Genomic DNA, 19708 nt, shown 5'->3' with positions numbered 1-19708 from the left:
GCAGGGAAAGAAGACTCTGATCTCAAAGCTATAGAACTCAAACTCGATTTGGTAATCAATTCTTAAAATTCAAGTAGTTATAAAACATCACAATAATATATAATATTAAATACATTACAAAAAATTTAATCAGACACATGGTATGACAAAATCAAAACTATCAACTGCTCCAATTGTTCAAATTTAATTCAGAATTCAGTAAAATGGAATTGAATCAAATTAAGCAAATGAACTCTCCGCTAAGTAGTGACAAAAGTTCAAATTCAAATAATTAGTGGCATTTAAGTAAATAAACCCTGATTTGTGCCTATATATGTATAGATATATATAAAACCAAGCCTGTAGGTTTAGGCATTCCGGTGTGAAGACCTCCCACACTAAACCCAAAACCCGAACCCTCATTTCCTTTCATCCCCGATTTCCCTCTTCCGCTCGCGCTCTAGGGTTTTTAAATTTGCTTTATCTGCAATTCTCTCATCGAGCGGCCGAGCGACCATGTCTCTGAGGCCGAGCGCGAGGGCTGAGGTTCGCCGGATCCGGTACAAGGTAGCTGTCGATGCCGAGGAGGGTCGGAGAAGGAGAGAAGATAACATGGTTGAGATCCGGAAGAATCGCCGGGAAGAGAGTTTGCAGAAGAAGAGAAGGGAAGGAATGCTAGCTCAGCAGTTCCCTGCTTCTACCCAGCCTTCCTCTCTTGAGAAAAAGGTGACTTTATGTGTTCGTTTACGCGTGGGTGTGCCTGTGGGTTGTTTCAGCTCATTTGGTTGAAATTGGGCTTTGATCGGAATATTTCTTGGTTAGCTGATCCTTTGGTTGAGCGCTAGGGTTTTAATTTGTTATATATAAATTTCTATTCTATGTTTCATATATGTGTAACTGTATATGCATGTCGTTGGATTTTATGCAATTGGTGTTTGATTAGACTGGAAATGGATGTTTAGTTTTGTGTCTGTGTATGTGTGCTCTGTGCATTTTTTGCGGGTAGGTATATATATATATATATTAATTTTAGGGCTATTTTTGGTGGACTGAGATTTTTTTATTTTTTCATTTTTTTTATTTTTAATTTTCATTTCAGTGTTTGCTGCAAAATTTTTTGTTTCTTCTTAACCTATTACAAATCCCTTTTGTCTTGTATTGGACATGTGAGGAGGTGAGGGGATGTTTAGTATCATTTTTGTTTCTTGTTTTACAAAGAAGAAACAAAACTGATGGTGGTGGCAACACTTTTGTCTGTGTTACTAGTTTTAGTTTTTGTGTTGGTTATCAGTTACCACTTATTTTGGCAGCTTCTTGTAGCAATATTTTAATGTACGAAATTCACTTTGTGGATTAAATCATTGTGTTCACAATTTTTTACTGAAGAAAAATTATAATAGAAATATCCCCAAAATTTTTTAAAATTTGAAAATTAAGAAAAGTCATTAAAAAAAATTTCACCATTTTCCTACCTTCGTATATAATTGAATTTTTCTTGGTTTCAAAGCTCAATAATATAATTATCAAGAAAAATATTTATTAACTAATTCCTATTTTTTTTTGTAATATATTTTATTTTGTGTTATTTTGCATTTTTGTTGTTCTAATCATGTTTTGATCGACTCCGGTGTTCAATTTATTCCTAACTTTTGGTTTATTCAAGTACAATTGCGGTACTGTTAATTGTCTAGCATTTGATAATGAAAAAATTTATGATGATTTGAAGGGTGGTGTTTTATAGTTAATTATTATTTGATCTAATCTGTTCTGTCGAAGTTTTGGTTTGTTTTAGTTCTGGGAATATAACCAAATGGGTTGCCAGATTTTAGTTTCAAGTTTTTGGTTTTGTATTCATAAATACCAAATGACTTTTGTGTTGCTCTGATTGAAATTGTTGCTTGAAGGATTGTGCAAAACTATAAATTGTTACTGTTGTTAGGGTAATTTTAAATTGTTTTGTAACAGTTGTTGAGATTATCAGGTTTTTGTCGAATAATATGATAATGTATTTTATCATATAATATTAACACATGCATTATAATATTTGTAATAATAAAATATAAAAATATTGAGAGTGCTGAGAAATATTATTGTCATAACAATTTAATACTGTGATACTAAAATATGTAATAATAAGTATAAGATTATTATAGGTTGCAATCATAATGATGTGGTATATAATATTATAACTATATAACCCAATAACATAATAGCGTAATATTAAAATAATTATCTTCATATGTGTTATTAACTTATTATATCCATTATTAGAATAATATAATAGTATGTATTTTTATTTCCATATCAATTATGTATACAACAAAACCAAGCCTTAGCTCTACTAGGTGGGATCGGCTATATAAATTATTTTCCGTCAATTTATACGATTAGGACCATTTCTTTTGATAGATTCAAGGATATTAAATCCTTACTTACTATCTCCTCCCAAGTTATTTTAGGTCTATCCCTACCCATTTTACTGCCCCCCATAGTAACTAAGTCACTCTTCCTCATGGGTGCACTATGTGACCTATGTTGCAAGTGTCCATACCATTTAAGTCGTCCCTCCCTTATCTTATATTTTATAAGAGCTACACCTAACTTACCACGAATATGTTCATTTCTTAATTTATCTTTCAATGTTGTACCACTCATCCATCTAAGCATTCTCATCTCGACAACTTTTATTTTTTGGATATTATGTTTTTTCGTCGCCCAACATTCCGATCTACATAGCATAGCTGGTCTTATAGCTGTCCTATAAAACTTCCCTTTCATATAGCACACTTGAAGCATTTCTTCATTTTACCTAACCTGTTTTAACTCTATGCATTACATCATCTTCAATTTCTCCTTCAGCTTGCATAATAGATCCAAGACATCGAAATCTACAAGTGTTATTTATTTCTTCATCATCAAGTTTAACTTTGTCTTCAATATTCCTCATATCATTACTAAAATTACATTTCATATATTCTGTCGTATTTCTACTTATCCTAAAGCCTCTTGATTCCAATGCTTCTCTTAATAATTCTAACTCAGCCTCTATTCCGTCTCTAGTTTCGTTAATTAATATAATATCATCTGCAAACAACATACACCATGGAAACTCCATTTGAGTACTTTTAGTCAATTGGTCCATCACTAAAGTAAAAAGATAAGGACTCAAAGCATATCCTTGATGTACACCTATGGTGATTGGAAATTCTCTAGTTTCTTTATCTGTAGTCCTTACACTAGTTATAACTCCATCGTACATATCCTTAATGACATCGGTATACCTATTACATACATTCTTTTTTTTCTAAAACCCACCATAGGACTTCCCTAGGTATCTTATCATATGTTTTCTCAAGGTCAATAAATATCATATGCAAGTCACTCTTCTTTTCCCTAAACTTTTCCATTAATCTTCTTAAAAAATAAATAGCTTCTGTGGTAGATCTCCCAGGCATAAAACCAAATTGATTTTCTGAGACCTTCGTTTCTAACCTTAAATCTTTGTTCAACTACCCTTTCTCATAGTTTCATCCTATGACTCATAAATTACAATTGTATTAAATAAATTAGTTAATCATATAATTCCATTATCATCTAAGCATTTCCAAACTTCAATTGGGATGTTATCTAGTCCCCTAGCTTTCTCATTTTTCATCTTTTTCAGTGCAAACTTAACTTCGTTAACTCTAATTTTGCGAATAAATCTAATATTTTTAGTCTTTTCCTCATTTGACAATTCTAAGTTTAAGCCTTCTATTTGATTTTCATTAAACAACTTACTAAAGTAACTTTGCCATCTTTCTTTAATGTCTTCGTCCTTAACCAAGACAATAACGTCCTCACTTTTTATACATTTTATATTTCCTAAGTCCTTACTCTTCCTTTCTCTAGTTTTAGCAAGTTTAAATATATTTCTTTCCTCTTCTTTTGTACCTAATCTTTCATACAAATTATTAAATGATCTATATTTAGCTTCACTAACGGTCTTTTTTGCATCTGTTCTCGTTTCCTTATATTTTTCCAAAGTTATCTCTGTTTTTACATTTTTGCCACATTTTATACCAAATTCTTTTTGTCTTTATTATTTTTTGTGCATCTTTATCCCATCACCAACTCTCTTTGCTATTCGAAAATCTTACCATTGATTCACCTAAAACCTCTTTTGCAATTTTTTTCATAGAGCTAGCTAATCTATTCCAAAGAGTATTTCTATCTATCTCATCCTCTATGGTCCAATCCCCATCTTTGATCATTTTATCTTTAAATTTTATTATATTTTCTCTTTTTAGGTTCCACCATCTAGTTCTCTTACACTGACTTATTTTATCATTTTTTTTCCATTTTTTAATACATATATCTTTTTTGTACATCTTTATCCCACCACCAACTCTATTTGCTATTCGAGAATCTTCCCCTTGATTCACCTAAAACCTCTTTTGCAATTTTTTTCTTAGAGCTAGTTAATCTATTCCAAAGAGTATTTCTATTTATCCCATCCTCTATGGTCCAATCCCCATCTTTGATAATTTTATCTTTAAATTTTATTATATTTTCTCCTTTTAGGTTCCACCATCTAATTCTCTTACACTGGCTTATTTTATCATTTTTCTTCCATTTTTTAATACATAAATCTAACACAAAGACTCTATGTTGTGTGGTTAGGCTTTCACCTGGAATAGCTTTACAATCCTTGCATGATAAACGATATACCCTCCTAGTTAAAAAAAAAATCTATTTGACTTCTATTTTGTCTACTTTTAAAGGTTTTTAAGTGTTCTTTTCTCTTCTTAAAGTAAGTATTCATTGTACTAAAATCATATGACATAGTGAAGTCTAAAATCATTCCCCAGATTCATTTTTGTCTACATATCCATATCCTCTATATATCCTCTCATAATTTTTATATCAATTATGTGTGAAAAGTATAAATTATTATATAATTATTATTTTTATTATAATTGATAGGTATTATTATATTAGTAGCCAAATCGATATTTGTTTTCTTAAGTGAACAAACAGCATTTTAAGGTGATTTGTAATGTGTTTTTACTTTTTATTGTTGTGCTATCGTAAATTGTCTTGGTACTTCTTGTTGAGCTTTGCAGGTTAGTTCTTATTGCAGTAAACTTAAAATCTTCCTTTTTATTGCAGTTAGAGTATCTGCCCAGCATGGTTGCAGGTGTTTGGAGTGATGAAGGCAATCTGCAGCTTGAGGCAACTACGCAGTTCCGGAAATTGCTTTCAATAGGTGAACATTTGGTTTTCCTAAGCCATTGATTTACTAATATTTTATTAATTATTTACTTATGCTGTAAATTTTTGCCAGAACGTAGTCCTCCAATTGAGGAAGTTATCCAAGCAGGGGTTGTTCCTCGTTTTGTTGAGTTTCTTGTTAGAGAGGACTTCCCGCAGCTTCAGGTTTGACATGATATATTTTGTTTTCCAATCTTCTTTTGTATTATTCTCATACTGGTGCTGTATTTGCATTTTCATTGTTTGAAAATTCCTACAGTTTGAGGCAGCTTGGGCTCTAACCAACATTGCTTCCGGGACATCTGATAACACAAAGGTGGTAATTGATCATGGAGCTGTCCCAATCTTTGTGAAACTTCTTGGGTCTCCAAGTGATGATGTTCGAGAGCAGGTATATATATGCGTGGAAGAAAATTAAAATTGTTCCTGTTTTTACTTTTTTCTCCATCTTTCTTTGGGCAAGATAATATAACATATTTTGGATGCCTTGGACAATTGGTTATATAGCATATTGCAAAAGAATATTTGGCTTTAGGTTTAATGCTCATCCACTTGTTCCCTTTCCTGTTTTGGATATATAGGCTGTGTGGGCTTTGGGAAATGTTGCTGGTGATTCTCCCAGGTGCCGTGATCTTGTCCTTAGCCATGGGGCTTTGCATCCTTTGCTAGCACAATTGAATGAGCATGCGAAGCTTTCTATGCTCAGAAATGCTACATGGACTCTTTCAAACTTCTGTAGGGGCAAACCGCAACCTTCTTTTGATCAGGTTAAATCTTTGAATGTGTTTTCTTCTGTGCATGTAATTCTTTTCCAACCTTGATCAGCGTGACCTAGGATGACCTGGACACTTTGCGTGTCCAGGTCATCCTAGGGACCCATATTTTTACAAAACTGGGTTTTGCCTTTCCAACCTGTGACAACTCAGCTTAGTCTCTGCTGATACAGTACAGTGGTGAGGGGAATCTGATTGCTTGCTAGAAAAATTGTTAAAATGGGGGCGGGGGGGAGAGAAGCCAGCTAGGTTCTAACTTCAAACCTTGTCAAACCCACACTGATGGGAGGTGTCATACCAAGAGGCTTTATGTAACGATGTGCCTTGTGACTGAATTAACCATATTAAACAGCATTCTTCTCCATGAAAGCCCATTTTCCTTGCTCTCTCTCTATCTCTCTTTCTAATTTCTTATTTATGCTTATAATTTAGTGTTGATGCAAATAAGTGGAATGCTACACAGACACATACACAGGCATCTCCCAATGAGAACTTATCTGAGTTGACCCCCTGCTCTGACTGGATCGACCCAACCTGGTAGCTTTGCTGTGTTGATGTCCAGGCTGGGTTTTAAATCATTAGTTTTTGCGTTTCCATATTTTATATTTAATACTAGTGTAAATATTAGTGTTAAATTGTGCAGGAATGTTAAGAAAAGTGATGGCTCCTGAATTATGTGAAAATTATTTTCTCTACATGACTACATGCCACTGTGCATAATGTAATGGTACTAAGCTCTATCCTCTTTTAGCCCCTGTTTGGAAGCACTTAAAAAAAAGTGCTTATAGCACTTACTTAAAATAAGCATTTTTGCAAAAAAAAAAAAAAAGGGTGGCATTTGGCTTGTACTACAACGAACATTTTTTGCAAAAAGTGTTTTTTCGGAACAACTTTTTTGAAAACTATTTAAGTGAAATTTGAAAAGTAACTAAAATAGCTTTTAGGCCACTTATAAGTGACACTGTTTATAGGCAGGATCAATTTTGTAAAATACATTAGAAGATAATCATTTACTATTTGATTGTGTATTATATTATATTAATTATTAATGATACATAATTCAATTTTGGAATGAAGAACAAGAAACATCTATTAATTTAAATTAATATTCAAAATTAAAATAATTAATTTAATTAATAATATTATTTTAACAATAAATATAAATTAAGAACAAGATTATTGTTAATACAAAAATATATTATATTATTTATAATTAATAAAAATATTTAAATATTAATTAAAAATAACGGTTAACATGATTATTGATTAAATTGTTAATTAAAATCAACCATATTTTATTCTATTATGCATTATAACCTATTAATTATTAATGGAATACAATTAAATTCTGGAATGAGTAACAAGAACTGTTTATAAATTTAAATTAACAGAAATAAACAAAAAAAATTAATTTAGTTATTAATACTTTTTTTAACATAAATTAATATAATAATTATATGTTATAAATGTACATTAATAACAAGATTATTATTAATTAATAAATGATAATATTACATTATTTTAGTTAATAAAAATATTTAAATTATTTATGCAGAAAATTAATATAATTGTCATTTAAATTTTTAATTATAAAAATATTATTATTTTTATTTTAATATATTTAAAAATTGCTATATATTATTTTACTATGTATTATGACATATTAATTATTATAATACAATTTTAGATTGAACAAGAACTATTTATTAATTTAAATTAAGCTTAAATAAATTAAAATTTTAAACTTAATTAGTAATATTACTTTTATCATAATTTAATATGATTGTAATGTGTGATAAATATACATTAATAACAAGATTATTGTTAATTAAAAATAATATTCTGATATTATTTATTTAATTGAAAATGTTTAAAATATAATTAGAAATAATTTAAATAATTATTAATATAACAACAACAAACAAAACTTGTCCCACAGTGTGAGGTTGGCTATATGAATATTTTTCTGCCGATTCTCCCGATCAAGAGTGTTTTCCTCTATTAAATCCTTTCTCACTACCTCATTTCAAGTTATTTTAAGCCTACGCCTACCCCTTTTCATGCTAAAAATAATAAATAATTCACTCCTCTTAACAGGTGCTTTATTAGGCCTGCGTTTTAAAAATAATTATTAATGAATTATTAATTAAAAAATATTAATATTTGTGATTTGAAAAATGTTTTAAAATAATCATATAGTATCATATGATAAAAGTATCCAAACACCACTTTTTTAAATACAACTAAACACCATTTATAACTTTCAACACTTTTCAAGCTCAGCACTTATTATTAGCACTTATTAAATTCTGTACTTTTTTATACAACTACAACAAAATCAAGACTTAGTCCCACTAGGTGAGGTCGTCTATATGAATCATTTTCCGCGATCATGGACCATTTTTTTTGATAGATTCAAGGATGTTAAATCATTACTCACTATCTCCTCCCAAGTAAATTTTGTATTTTTTTATGAAAAATACTTTTGCATAAGTGATTCCAAATGATCCCTTAGCCTATATATCGCTACTACTGCAAAGGCGATTGTGGGAAGGATGTTCATCTTTCGGCAAAAAATAAAAATGTCGTTCGCATTTTCATTGTTAATATTTTCTACAGGTTAAACCTGCACTTCCAGCACTTGAGCGTCTAATACATTCAAACGATGAGGAAGTGTTGACAGATGCATGTTGGGCACTGTCTTATCTTTCAGATGGTACAAATGATAAAATTCAAGCTGTTATTGAAGCCGGTGTCTGTGCACGCCTGGTTGAGCTCTTACTGTGAGTGTTCCTTCTTTTCATTTTTATTTTTAAATATTAAATGGTTACGCAATACGCATCTGTTATCTGAAAATCTTCTGTATTTGGCAGTCATCCATCTCCTTCAGTTCTCATTCCTGCCCTCCGCACAGTTGGCAATATCGTCACTGGAGATGATATGCAGACTCAGGTATCTGACCTTTTACTCGTTATGTACATAGATGGGTTAAATATTATTTGCCTCTCGTTAGATTAATGAGATTTTAATGCTACTTAACTCAGTGTATTATCAATCATCAAGCACTTCCCTGCCTTCTCAATTTGTTGACCAATAACTATAAGAAAAGCATCAAGAAGGAAGCATGCTGGACTATCTCAAATATAACTGCTGGGAACAAGGAGCAGATTCAAGTAAGCATGCAGTTTATTTTATAGTTTTTAAAGTATATTTTATGGTGGTCGTAAAGGTCTATTTTTTGTAATCTTTGCTGTATATATAGAATTGGAAATAGGGTGTGCAAACTGAAAACTGAGCCGAAGCCATATCTTTTTACATTTTAGTTCTTGTTTTTGGTTTCAAGTTTTCAATTTTAGAAAAAATTGGTGTGCGGTTCTGGTTTTATCAGTGAAGAAAATAAGAAAATGAATTAGGATTTTATCTTATATATTTAAATTTAAAAATATTACATTTATTTTTAATAGGTTGCAGATTTCATATTTTATTCATCTTAATTATCTGTTACTTTTTGGATAGAATAACAATTGGATGAGAAAGTAGACTGCGTAACTGGGAAGTAGGGAAAGCATTCCTACCTTTTTTACTTTTTTTTTTCTTTTTGAAAGAGTTGGGGGGGGGGGGGTTGTGGTGGAGGGGATGTATTCTCCCATCCTGAGCAGCCAAGGAGTGACCTCTCCATCTCCTGTTAAACACCAGACCCCTTATTTTGCATTGATTCTAACACCAAAAATTTGGGCTATTTAAATGTGGCCTATAATCTTTCTGATTAATTAGTGTTTGGCATCTTGACTTCAAAAATTTTAAGCTTTAATTAATCAAAATTTTAGTTAGACCATTTCCTTTCCTTTCAACTTCTTCTGCCTTTTTAAACAAATAAGTTGAAAAATTTTCAATATAATTTGGGCTTGTCCCATTCCTTGAGCTCCACTTGGGCTTTTGAAGTTTGGTTCTAAAGATAAAAAAATGACTGAAAACTGAACCAGGCTGTGAACCAATTGTCAGCTTTTTTCAAAATTTCCTGCTTTTTGGGATTGGGTTTTGAATTTTAAAAACCGATCAATTCAGTTTGGTGTTGGGCTTTGGCCTAAAATGAACCACTTACAACTTTTAACTAGAAAATTTGGTGAAAATTTTCCCTGATACATTGTTTATCCTATGCTTTGTTTAAGCTATGGAATAATGTTTAGTTGATTTCAAGTTTAAAAGTTGAATTCTACAGGCTGTTGTCGAGGCTAATATAATAGGGCCTCTTGTTCATCTTCTTCAAAATGCTGAGTTTGATATCAAAAAGGAGGCTGCATGGGCAATTTCAAATGCTACATCTGGTGGTGCTCCTGAGCAAATCAAGTATGATTTTTTATTATTATTGTTTTTGGGTCTTTTTCATGTGCTATATTTAAATCTAAATGCTTTAATTGTGTTCATTGGTGATAGGTACCTTGTGAGCCAAGCATGTATCAAGCCATTGTGTGATCTCCTTGTCTGTCCCGATCCTAGGATTGTCACTGTTTGTTTAGAAGGGCTTGAAAACATCTTGAAAGTTGGGGAAGCTGAGAAGAACTTGGGGAATACAGGGGGGGTGAACCTATATGCGCAAATGATTGATGATGCTGAGGGTCTGGAGAAAATTGAGAACCTACAGAGCCATGACAACAATGAAATCTACGAGAAGGCAGTGAAGCTTCTTGAGACATATTGGTTGGAAGACGATGATGAGTCGATGCCTCCAGGTGATAGTTCCCAACCTGCATTCCAGTTTGGAGGGAATGAGGTTTCTGTTCCATCAGGTGGATTCAACTTCAGCTGAAGAAGGTATGCGTGCTTTTTCTGTCTCATAATTTTTGTTTTTCTACAAATAAACAATCCCATACTTCTATGGGTTCATTTCTGAATGTCTCTTTTTAATGTTTGCCTACTGCGTTTAATTTCTGTGAAGTGCAGAACTAAAAGATTCTTTGGAGGTGGTTATTCAGATCATCATCTATGGCAGGATTATAGTTGGGTTTGTTTCAGGTGTCTCGTCATCAAGTTTGAGTCCTCTGCTTGGTCTGGTCTATTGTGGTCAAAATGGAAGCTAGAGTGACTCCAATGGTCCCGTTATCGTTATGGTTGGAATGGAAGGTTGAAGAGCGATGTGCGGACTACCTGCAGGATGGATGTGTCGATGTGATTAATTCCCATTATGCGAAGAAAATATGATGGAAGCAAAGTTCTCTTTCTTTTCTGAAAGTGATTTTCCTCGCAACAGGATTCTACTATACATAAGTATGGTCTTCATTTTGTTTCAGTATATCGTCCTTGTAGTCGTCGTGGTTGCTGAATTTTTCCCGGAGTATTTTTGTCCCTGCTTGTCTATGGGTGATTTTGGTGCGGTCCTTGAACACTTATCTGGTTAGCTCGTAGCTAAGAGGAATATGGGAATTTTTTTTCCCCTGTAAGAGTTGTTTGTGTCGGACACGACCCGCCTTAAATATGACTGAGAATTATAATATTATTATTTAAAAATTTTCAAAAAATTGAGAGAAACGGGGAGACACAGGTGGCTCAGCTTTCCATGGACATGCATGTAGATGGCAAAAAGCATGGTGGGTAGTGGAAAAGCCAGAGAGAGAGAGAGAGAGAGAGAGAGAGAGAGAAGGATTTGGTCTCTGTTGCAGGAGGGTGGCTTCTGCCATTCGTGTCTCGTTTTGACCACTCCATTTTGGATTTTTCTTGGTTAAATAAAATAGGAGAAGTTTGGGGCGTGATGGGTTTTTGGTGAGACAGCCCCTGCTCTGTTCCTCCTCTGCTGCTGCTCTGTTTTTTCGTCTGCGCTTGCTGAAAAAGAGAATAGGGGTGGGGAAGGCATTCTGTCTGTCCCCTGCTTTCTTTTTTCATTGTCCCTTGTGCCTCTCCTTCCCCGCCCAATCTTCATTTACACCTTCCCTTCTTTATTATTATTATTATTAAGACATATATATATTTAATGGCTCGAAACTTTCTTCTGATCATGTGGGTATAAGATCTAATCTTGTGTCTTGAAAATGCATTTTTTGAGACCTAAATAAAAACATTTTGTTGATCAAAATTTTAGTATAGATAAATTACCACCATTTATTTAATATTTTTGGCTAATCTCTTCTTGCGAGTTTCACTAATGGTAAGTTTGGATCAAGGTTTTGTTTGGGAAAAGAAAACTAAAGCAAAATAAGAAAGGAAAGTAAATTTTCTATATATTTTCTCTCTATATCAAATACTATTTAAAATAAAAAATTATTCTAACATGATTAAAAATGAAGAAAAATCAATCATTAAGGATGTATAAAATTAAAATTTTATTCATTGAGTAAGTATATCTTTTATTTTACTTCTCACTTTTCCTATAATCAAAAATGAAAAAGTGAAATTTTTCTATTTTTTGTTCCTTTTCCGGTCATAAATAAACTAGTAAATTACCAGAAAATGTTTTTTTATTAAAATGAGAATCAATTAACCATTCCAAAAGTAGGTATTGTCATTTAACTTTATGGATTGTTATTCTTAATATTCAAAACCTAACCGCTGTCTTGCAAAGTTGCATGTTAAAATGGAACAAAATGATAGTTGAATAGAATTGAAAATTATATAGTAAATATTTAAAATTATAATGATGGGTTTTATGTTTTTTCTCACATAGCAAATGAAAAAACGTAAAAAATGATCTCGGAATCTCAGTGAAAATGATAACTATATGTTTTATAGTTAAGTAATAACATTACCTATTATCATAATTACCTACTTGTTCTCATACTCAATTCCATTTTTTTTTATATTGACTGTTGTTTATATATATTGAATTTTAGGTTTTGAATTTTACTAAAGATATTATTTATAATTTCATCTAAATTCATATAAGTTCAAATTGGAGACCCAAACAATTCATGTTTTGAAACAAAGAATGGCGAGGATGTGTATATAATTCTTTTTAGAAATAGAATCATATATTTTTTTAGACAATTCTCCTTTTTCTATTTATCATAATTTTGTTTTAGCATTGTAATTATATTTGGATCAAGAATAAAATAAAATAAAAATCTCTCTCTATCAAAGACTACTAGAAATTAAATTTATTCTAATTTCAATCAATATGAATAAAATTATTTTTTTTATTACAAAGAAACTCCAGCCACCAACGAGCCCTTTGGATCCCCTGGTACGGTACTAAACCTACGGATCAGCGTCCTCTGCCCCCAGGTCTTGCTGATCAGGGTAAAGTCTGGATGTGGACGTGGCTTCTATACATTAATTGGACGTTCGACTAACCCAACCCCCGAGACACATATCTATTACCATCCACGATTCTCGCTGGTTCACAGAAAACTCTCACCATTCACGGTCCCCACTAGCTCATAAAGTGAACTCTCACCATCCACAGTTCCTGCTGACTCACAGAGTAAACTCTTACCATCCATAGGTAGCATTAGTTTTGTGAGTGTATCTACCTAAAATTGAACCTCCAATGCTCATTTTTACTTGCTAATACATTTCCACCGCGTCATGCCGTGGGAGCAATAAAATTATTTTTTATTCATTAATTTGTTGTATGTGTATAAAATATATATATATATATATATATTATTTTTAATAAATAAACTTCAAAATAATTTTAAAAGTGTTTTCCTTTTTTTTTCTGACTTTTTGAAAATTCCATCATTCTTCCTTTGACCTTATTTGGTATGGACAAAAGGATTGTCTTTTTGTCACATTGAAAATGCAATTCTTTGTTTTATGGAAGGCTTGAAAGTTTTTACTTTTTTTATTTTTTTCTTTTGTAGTGCCTCGAGAAAGCTTCACCTCACTCTTATAAGTTTGGATGGTCAACTGAAAGTTTTTACATTTTTCTCATTAGGGTAAAAGATAACTTAGTAATAAATACCTGTAACTTTTTGTCATTATAATTATGATTAGGATAAAAGATATTAATCTTCTAGGTTAGTAATTTAAAAAAGTTTCAAAAATTTCTTTTCAAATTTTAAAAATTTTAGAAACCTTTCCTAAAATCTATGAAAAAGACATAGATTTTTTCTTGTATTTAAAAAGAAAAAACAAGTCTGTTGAGAGTAGGTTTGTATCTTTTTGACAAATCTTAAGGGGAATTTGTAGTATTTTTAAAAATTTTAAAAATGTTAATGAAAATTTTGAAATCTCAAGAAGATCTTTATCTTTTTGTCAAACTTTAGATAATGCTAGTATCTTTTGTCCTTAATTTTTATTTATTTTTATTTTTATTTTTTTGATTACATAGGAACTCCAACCACGAACAAGCCTTTCGGACCTCCTGGTGCGGCACCAAATCTACGGATCTACGTTCTTTCCTTAGGTCTGGCTGATCAGGTAAAATCTGGAATGCGAACACGACTTCCGTGCATCAGTTGGATGTTCGGCCAACCCGACTCCTGGGACACATTTCCATTACCATTTACGGTCCCCGCTAGCTCACGAAAAACTCTCACCATCCACGGTCCCCGCTGGTTCTTAGAGTGAACTCTCACCATCCACGGTTTTCGTTGATTCACAGAGTAAATTTTCACCTTCCATAGGTACTGTTGGCTCCGTGAGTGTATTTACCTGAAATTGAACCCCGATGCTCCTTCTTACGTCCTTAATTTTTATTTTGATAAGATGCATGGTAGATTGTAGATTCTAAATATTGAGTCTCACAATATTTCTTATGAGTCTAAATATTAACAAAATATCCTGTGATAAGTGGATTCAAATTCCGCTCATTAAACTGCTACTCATAAGTATTTCTTAAAGAAAAATTTTATATGGACATCATTAAGTATTTTAATTTTCTCATTTTCATTAAATATTTTATTAGATTTTATTTTCTTCAAATGCTTTGAAAGAACAAAATATGCATAAAGAAAAATGTTGTTCTAATATTAATTATTTCTTTCTTTATCGAGTGTTAATTGAGAATGAAAAAAAAAAAAAAACATTCTAAAAAATCATACAACAAAAAATACTAAAAAAAAACCTATCTTACAATACCAGAAATTTCCACTTTTACGAGTTCCTGAATAATTAGTACATACAACTCAAAATCTTACATCTTTGCCTGTTTATTGTGTCATATTACAACTATTACGATTTATGATAAATAATAAAATTATAAATATTTTTATTTTTATTATTTTTCATCCATTTTTTACATAGTAACACAAATTTTAAGTTTCAATTTAAAATATTAGTTGGGTATCAATAATCTATTAACTTAAAATAATTTAAAGAACAAACTTTTGCCCATGAATAATATATTTATATTTCATTTAAATAATAAAAATAAAGAATTAATTTTATAAAAATTCAAAATAAATATATTGCATGTGTTCCTCAAAATGATTTCTTAATAAGTGTTTTTACAACTTTTTATTACTACTAAAAAGGCCTTGCGTGAGCACCAAGGCAAATGTTATATGATCCTTCCTCCTTCCAAGGGCTGACGGAGCGAGTACGGTCGCCGCCTCTACCGACGCGCGTATGGAAATATAAACCTTCATGCAAGACGGCACGTGGACAGTCACTTTTCACGTGCCCGTTGGAATTTTGGCGGGTGCGTGCGTTGGGCCGTCAAGAAAATTTTCGGCAGGGATGGCATTTTGGTCATTGTAAACCCTAGGGTTAGGGTTTTTGCCTTCTCAATTTGCTCCGGTCCACCACCGATCCTTCCGCCTCGACTGCTCTCTCTCTCTCTCTCTCTCTCTCTCTCTCTCTACTGTTCGCGTCTTTTCTTTATTTAGCTTTAGCCACCTTGCCACTGTCTATCTCTGTCTCTCTCTCTGTTCAGTAGCTTTCTTTCTCAACATTTTTTTTTCTTTGCATTCTTCCTTCCTCGCAATTTGATTAGTGTTTCCGCTCTGCCTCTGGTATACTGAACCAGTAGCGCTTCTGGGTTTTGAATATCTGCTCTCTTTCCTTGAATGGTACCTTCTCTTTCCCCTGAATTCTGCTAGATCTCTCTCTCTCTCTCTCTCTCTCCGTTTCCCGGGTTTCGGGTATCAAGGCGGTTTTGATCAGTTGCTCTATTGCTCTGTTTCAGTCCCACTTTTGTCCGAAGTCCCCGATTAGGAGGACTTCAGAGTCACGATCGCAGATCATCTGTTCTATCTTACCGAATACCCGTATCCGATCCCTCTATGTGTGATCTATCTTGTAATAATTTTGGAAGAGCAATGGGTGTGAGCCAGAAGGTGAGGGGTCTAGTGGCAATCATGGGGTTTAGATCTTTTTCCTTTTCTTCGAATCTGGTAATAATGAGCACCCGGTCGATTTTTTTTGTTTTTTTATGCTGCAGGAATCATTGTCCGTAGACGGGAAAGAGAGAGAGAAATGCTGTGCCGATTGCAAGACCACGAAGACTCCCCTGTGGAGGGGCGGCCCAGCTGGACCCAAGGTGAGCCATCATCATCATCATCATCATCATCATATCATTTTGTCTATTGGATCGATTCCGGTTATCTGTTCATGATTTCATGATCTGGGTATCCGATTTTGATTTTTGGGTCTCTCTATGTTTTGCAGTCTCTATGTAACGCTTGCGGGATCAGGTACAGGAAGAGGAGGAGTTCTATGGTGGGGTTGAACAAGGGAACAGAGAAGAAGAAAGAGAGATCGCCAGCTAACACTACTGCTTCTGCCGCCGCCGCTGTTTCCGGTGAAGAAAATGGTCTCAGCGAGTCTCTGAAGATGAGATTGATGGCTTTGGGCAACGAGATGTTGATGCAGAGATCGTCATTTTCATCGCCGGTGAAGAGGCAGAGGAGTAGGAGAAAGCTGAGGGAGGAAGAACGAGCTGCTGTTGTGTTGATGGCTCTCTCCTGCGGCTCTGTTTTTGCCTAAATGGAAATAGAAATATGGTCTAGGAGGGGTTTAAGGGTTTTCCACTTTTGGGTTTTTCACCAGTGAAACCTTGATCAGAGCATGGCTTTTAGCAGCTAAACCCTGGCCAGCGTAGTTCTTAGAAACCCCTTTTTTCCCAAATTGGACACTCATGATGCGAATTTTTTTGTTTTGGTATTTTGGGTTTGGGATTTTGTTTTTTGGGCGAGGAGAAATGGTAATGGGAAGAGCTTAGAAGGAATGGGGTGAGAAAGGGTTCCTTGCTTTTTGCCTATAAGTTTTGGTATCGCAAGGTGAAAGTTCTAAATCATGATGTACATACTTTCATTACTAATGATGTCATGCCCTAATCAAGAATTAGATCATCTTTCCATTTTGTATGTGCCCATTTTTTGAATTCCTTCTCTCTTCTCCCTTGAAATTTAGATTTTTTTTTATTATTATGTTTTCAATTGGTTGTCATCATTATTGGAAAATAATTCTAAAACTTTTAATTTTTCTCTAGGTTTAAGAAATTCTAGGATCTTTCTTTAGGACATGTTTGGATCAAGAAAATAAGGAAGAAATTTATTTTCTACTATATTTTTCTTTAATACTAAATACTACTAAAAATAAAAATTTATCTTAACATTACTAAAGTTATGAAAAATCAAATATAAATGTTGTGTACAATTATTTTATTATAGATTAATTTGGTATATATTTTTTTATTTTTTAATAATCAAATATAAAAAAATAGATTCCTTTATATTTTTCTTTTCTTTTCTAAAAATTTTTTAAACTCCAAACAGATACTTAAGGTTTTAAAAATTTTAAAGAAATTTATCGAAAAAACACAAATATTTTCTCATATTCTATAAAAAGATAAATATTTTAAGAGGTCTATTTTTTTTTATAAAAAAAAAAGATCTGTAATAGTTTTAAAATTTTTAAAAGTTAAAAGAGATCCCTATTATCTTAGTAAATTTCAAGGAAGGCGGGCCTTCTTGTCCTTGCTATGTTTTTAAAATATACTCTTAAAGATATTGTGGGTGTGGAAAAAGAACATTGTGTTTTTTGGCCTTTTTACTTTTTAGGATGCCTATTCCATTTTGGGTAGCATGATTGAAATGTTATAGATAGGGACGCCCTTCAAATCATCCTTGCCCGAAAAAAAAAAAAAAACTATTAACCAAGCATGTTAAAACTTTGTTTTTATTTTAGTTCTGGTGCTCTGTCAGCAAAAGGTCATGTTTGTATGCACACAATTGGTTTGGGAGTTGTATTGATGAAAAAAGTTCTATACCCAAACAGTCCTATATTGAAATTTAGTGCTGCCTTTTGTTTTGCTTTTGTGTTTTGCAAGAAAAATCCTGAAGTTGGGTGGGCACAAAGTTGAGTTGGGCTGGGTTACAAAATTTGGGTTTTGGGTTGATCTTCCTACTTTAACTTACTCACAACCATAAAGCCCTAACTTTGCCATGCAGGCCCAAACTGAGACTAAGTGGCTGTGAGGTTATTGGTTTGTTGCTATGTGAGAAAGACAAGTTGGGTTTAACCAAACTCGGACTTTAGTGACGTTCATTGGTTTAAGTTATTAGAGAAGTATTTTGTTCGGTTCGAAAAATTATGAGTTCGGACAAAACTTTGTTCCCAAACTTGAGCATGGTTAAGATGTTCGTATTAAGGTTGAATTTGGATATAATCCATTTGGCTTCAGCATACTTGATTAACATACTAAGTTGATTGGTTCAGAAAAGATCAATTAGAATTTATATAAATTTGAGTAGGGAACTGTAAAATCTCAAGATTGGTTTGACTTTGAATCTAATGAATGAAACCTAATTAATTTGGAGGTCCAACCAAGTCTGGCTAAAAGCCTCACTTGTTATTTGTAGAATTGGAGTTCTTTAAATCAAACACCTAGTAATTTTAGGACTATACGAGAAACATTAAAGTTCTTAAATAATCAACTATAATTACTCTAACCCACCCTACCCCCGCCCCTACCTATAGCGCCTCCAACACGAAACCGCCTTTTAAAATTTTAGGAAATTTCACCCTCTCGCAAGAATTTGAACCTTAATCTTCCTAACGGGGAATAAGGTATCAACCATTGCTTGAAGTTTATATATATAATAACTATTATCCAGTGAAAGAATTACACAATAGTATATATTCAATAGTTAATCAAAGGAAAATTTATTTGTCATTTATTAATTTATTATCTACTAACTAGATATTAAGTTGTAATTTTTATAGTTTAAACTTAATTAATGCATCAATTTAATATATCATATTAAATATGTGTTGAAATATTTTCTAAAATAATCAATTTTATGCGTTTTCAAAGTCTTCGTTTATGTATTTTCTAAAGCATTTATGAGGAGCATTTAATGTTATGTAAGTTTGTCCCACATTAGAAAGAGTGAAAAGGAAAAGTCATTAATAAATGATAAGGTAGAATATTTTCTTAAAGTTGGTTAAGAGATAGCACTGGTGTGTACTCTAGTACACCCTAAGATAGTGTTTCGCATCGTCCGCACACACACATGCACGCACGCACGCGTGGCGTGGGCTGTAGGGCGCTAGTGGCACATTTAGATAGCGCACAAGCACTTTGCACGCTTGCATCATTGCGAGATTGTGATTGTTGATCATAATCGGATGACTTAAGATTAATCTTATATTTTTTATAAAATCAAGTGGTGCGATCTAAACCGTATAAATAATCTAACGGTTAGATTTTAAATTTGAACATATGTAACTATTGGGAATAGGCATAATTATGTCTATTTAAAGATAGATTTAACTCCAAGAATCCTACAAAAATATTCAATCACTCTCTCCTTCTCTTTCTCTCA

The 19708-nt window shown here is 32.5% G+C and overlaps 2 protein-coding genes across 4 annotated transcripts; both read left to right on the top strand.

Annotated features, from left to right (window-relative positions):
* The first annotated feature begins 177 nt into the window (after nt 1-177).
* LOC131154574 (importin subunit alpha-1-like) lies at nt 178-11992 on the top strand. Of its 2 annotated transcripts, none has more exons than XM_058107420.1 (11): nt 178-705; nt 5131-5227; nt 5306-5397; nt 5492-5623; nt 5814-5999; nt 8625-8788; nt 8879-8957; nt 9050-9178; nt 10225-10352; nt 10440-10817; nt 10947-11992. In XM_058107420.1, the coding sequence occupies exons 1-10, from the start codon at nt 496-498 to the stop codon at nt 10810-10812; spliced, it is 1590 nt and encodes a 529-aa protein (XP_057963403.1). In that variant the 5' UTR covers nt 178-495; the 3' UTR covers nt 10813-10817; nt 10947-11992. The 2 variants fall into 2 exon arrangements, with proteins under 2 accessions (XP_057963403.1, XP_057963404.1); XM_058107421.1 differs by having other exon boundaries at nt 10942-11992.
* A 2276-nt stretch (nt 11993-14268) lies between these two features.
* On the top strand, nt 14269-17241 carry LOC131154572 (GATA transcription factor 16-like). Of its 2 annotated transcripts, XM_058107416.1 has the most exons (4): nt 15667-15949; nt 16066-16216; nt 16321-16419; nt 16548-17241. In XM_058107416.1, the coding sequence occupies exons 2-4, from the start codon at nt 16163-16165 to the stop codon at nt 16863-16865; spliced, it is 471 nt and encodes a 156-aa protein (XP_057963399.1). In that variant the 5' UTR covers nt 15667-15949; nt 16066-16162; the 3' UTR covers nt 16866-17241. The 2 variants fall into 2 exon arrangements, with proteins under 2 accessions (XP_057963398.1, XP_057963399.1); XM_058107415.1 differs by having other exon boundaries at nt 14269-16216.
* The last annotated feature ends 2467 nt before the right edge of the window (nt 17242-19708 follow it).

Source organism: Malania oleifera, chromosome 4 (genome assembly GCF_029873635.1).
Source record: "Malania oleifera isolate guangnan ecotype guangnan chromosome 4, ASM2987363v1, whole genome shotgun sequence".
NCBI classification, from domain to species: Eukaryota; Viridiplantae; Streptophyta; class Magnoliopsida; order Santalales; family Ximeniaceae; genus Malania; species Malania oleifera.
Note: the sequence above shows the minus strand (reverse complement) of the source record. Positions and strands in the feature narration are given on the sequence as shown.

Coding starts and splice junctions, on each gene's coding strand:
- LOC131154574 (XM_058107420.1), top strand. CDS start 496: ATGTCTCTGAGGCCGAGCGCGAGGGCTGAGGTTCGCCGGATCCGGTAC. Junction 706..5,130: donor CTTCCTCTCTTGAGAAAAAG/GTGACTTTATGT, acceptor TTTTTATTGCAG/TTAGAGTATCTGCCCAGCAT. Junction 8,789..8,878: donor CGCCTGGTTGAGCTCTTACT/GTGAGTGTTCCT, acceptor TGTATTTGGCAG/TCATCCATCTCCTTCAGTTC.
- LOC131154572 (XM_058107415.1), top strand. CDS start 16,163: ATGTGTGATCTATCTTGTAATAATTTTGGAAGAGCAATGGGTGTGAGC. Junction 16,217..16,320: donor CAATGGGTGTGAGCCAGAAG/GTGAGGGGTCTA, acceptor TTTATGCTGCAG/GAATCATTGTCCGTAGACGG. Junction 16,420..16,547: donor GCGGCCCAGCTGGACCCAAG/GTGAGCCATCAT, acceptor TATGTTTTGCAG/TCTCTATGTAACGCTTGCGG.